General features: G+C 40.6%; 1 protein-coding gene across 1 annotated transcript; it reads right to left on the bottom strand.

Annotated features, from left to right (window-relative positions):
• Positions 1 to 74: 74 nt before the first annotated feature.
• LOC105309710 (olfactory receptor-like protein OLF4) lies at positions 75 to 1,022 on the bottom strand. The gene has a single exon (XM_011385898.1). It carries the CDS (start codon positions 1,020 to 1,022, stop codon positions 75 to 77), a length of 948 nt encoding a protein of 315 aa, XP_011384200.1.
• Positions 1,023 to 2,211: the final 1,189 nt, after the last annotated feature.

Genomic DNA, 2,211 nt, shown 5'->3' with positions numbered 1-2,211 from the left:
AAGAGGAACATTCGATTTCCACATTTTCTGGCTTCAAAGCTTTTAGCCCGCCAATCATGGGGCGTTCCTCAGCTCTAAAACAGTTGTTTGTTATAAGCTGTCATCCCACAGAATCTTTTCAAAGCCCCCTTCATGTCTTTATTCCTGAGACTGTAGATAAAAGGGTTCAGCATGGGTGTGACCACCGTGTACATCACTGAGGCTATTGCACTTGAGTATGTGCTGTGGGGAGAAGCAGAGCTGAGGTACTCTCCTAGACTTGTACAGTAAAATAAGGAGACAACACAGAGGTGAGACACACAAGTAGAAAATGCTTTATATTTCCCATGAGCTGATGACATTCCACGAATGCAAGAAACTATCTTAGAGTAAGAGTAAAGGATGCCAGTAAGGGGAATACCAGCCAACAGTCCAGCTGAAAAATATATTATTATGTTATTAAGAAAGGTGTCAGAACAGGCAAGTTGGATCATCTGATTGAGTTCACAGAAAAAGTGGGGAATTTTCAAGACTGTACAGAAAGACAGTCGCAATACTGTTAAGCTTTGTAACAAGGAATAGAGGGCACTCATGATCCAGGACACCAGAAGGAGCAGTCCACAGAGCCGGGGGTTCATGATGACAGTGTAGTGCAGGGGGTGACAGATGGCCACAAAGCGGTCATAGGCCATCACAGTCAGAAGAGCGTCATCCAATCCTGCAAAGAGTAGGAAAAAATACAGCTGTGTGATGCAGCCTTTATAGGTTATGACTTGGCTCTGTGTCTGGATGTTCACCAGCATCTTTGGGATGGTGGTAGAGGTCAAACAGATGTCCACAAAGGACATTTTGGAGAGAAAGAAGTACATGGGCGTGTGGAGGTGGGAGTCTGAGCTGACGGCCAGGACGATGAGCAGGTTTCCAACCATGGTGATCAAGTACATGAAGAAGAAAAGCCCAAAGATGAGACGCTGCAGTTCTGGTTCCTCGGAAAATCCCACGAGAAGAAATTCTGTAATCTGTGAATAATTTTCTGGTTCCATGTGTTTTGCGTAATGACTGGGAAATAAAATTTACATAATTAATTAACAAACATGGGCGTTACTAGCATCTTGAAATGTTACAATCTGTATTTTGCAGTAAAATGTATATATGATACATATGTCGGTTTGTAGACATCTGATCCCCTTTAAATAATCTTCCCTCTAAATAGGAATTCCTGTCCCACTATCAACAGTTTGCCAAATAAATAATTTTTATACAGGTTTAATGAGAAATTCTTTACATGTAATTTCTGTGATTCCTGCACCTATTTCATGTTTATTTGACCACCTTGTTTTTATATGGCACTTAGTGGATGAGGCTGGCCCTCTCTCACTTTTCTTGTGGTATTTTTCTTTGTTATTCTTGGCTTTGAGTTTTGACCTCTTTGATGACGCATCTGATGGGTACACTAGTCCTAGTTCTATTCTGTTTTCAACATGCGAAGTGCTTCTTAGACATATTATATAAAATCCTGCTTATGCTACAACTATTGGTCCCCTTTCTTCATACATTTATCTCTGAGGAAATGATGTCATACCATACTCATTAAGAAATACATGCTGAGTTCTGACCTTTCTCTCGTCAAGGAGAACGGGGTGCTGAAAAACAGAAGTCTTTACAATCCAAAGACAGAGAAAGAATATAAGGTTGTGAAAAATCATACACGATGTTAGATGCTTCATGTACTCTGAAGAAAAAAGAGAGTAGGTATAAAAGAGCATAGATGTGCATGTTATTTTTAATGCAAATGAGAAAGACTTGAAAACAAGCTGCTATTTGAACAGAGACCTCAAGGAAGATACAGGAAAGACAGGAAGATTTTGGGGAAGTGTGTAGGCTGTGTGGGAAAGAGCCAGTGCGAAGATCCTGAGGTTGGCACTTGCCTCAAGTAATCAAGGCTCAAAAAGAATAGGAATGGTGAGGGGAATGAACTAGAGTGAGGTGATAGTGATGGTGTGAGAGAATGTGGAGGAATGAGCTGGCCTGTCTGCTACAGATGAAACTTCAAGACACAGGGATCCCTCAATCATATATTGTTCCTTAAACTTTATTATCTTTGCAAGGGATCCTGTGAGGAGAAGTGATGCCTTCTTTATTTCCATCTGTTGGTTGACATTCTGTATCTATATTTTAAAGAACACATTTCAGAATATATGACCTAGGTACCCCTGCCCCAAAAACCATATA

Source organism: Pteropus vampyrus, unplaced genomic scaffold (genome assembly GCF_000151845.1).
Source record: "Pteropus vampyrus isolate Shadow unplaced genomic scaffold, Pvam_2.0 Scaffold819, whole genome shotgun sequence".
In the NCBI taxonomy this organism is placed as follows: domain Eukaryota; kingdom Metazoa; phylum Chordata; class Mammalia; order Chiroptera; family Pteropodidae; genus Pteropus; species Pteropus vampyrus.
Note: the sequence above shows the minus strand (reverse complement) of the source record. Positions and strands in the feature narration are given on the sequence as shown.

What these genes read in the sequence shown, in the direction of transcription:
- LOC105309710 (XM_011385898.1), bottom strand. Translation starts at nt 1,022, where the DNA reads ATGGAACCAGAAAATTATTCACAGATTACAGAATTTCTTCTCGTGGGA.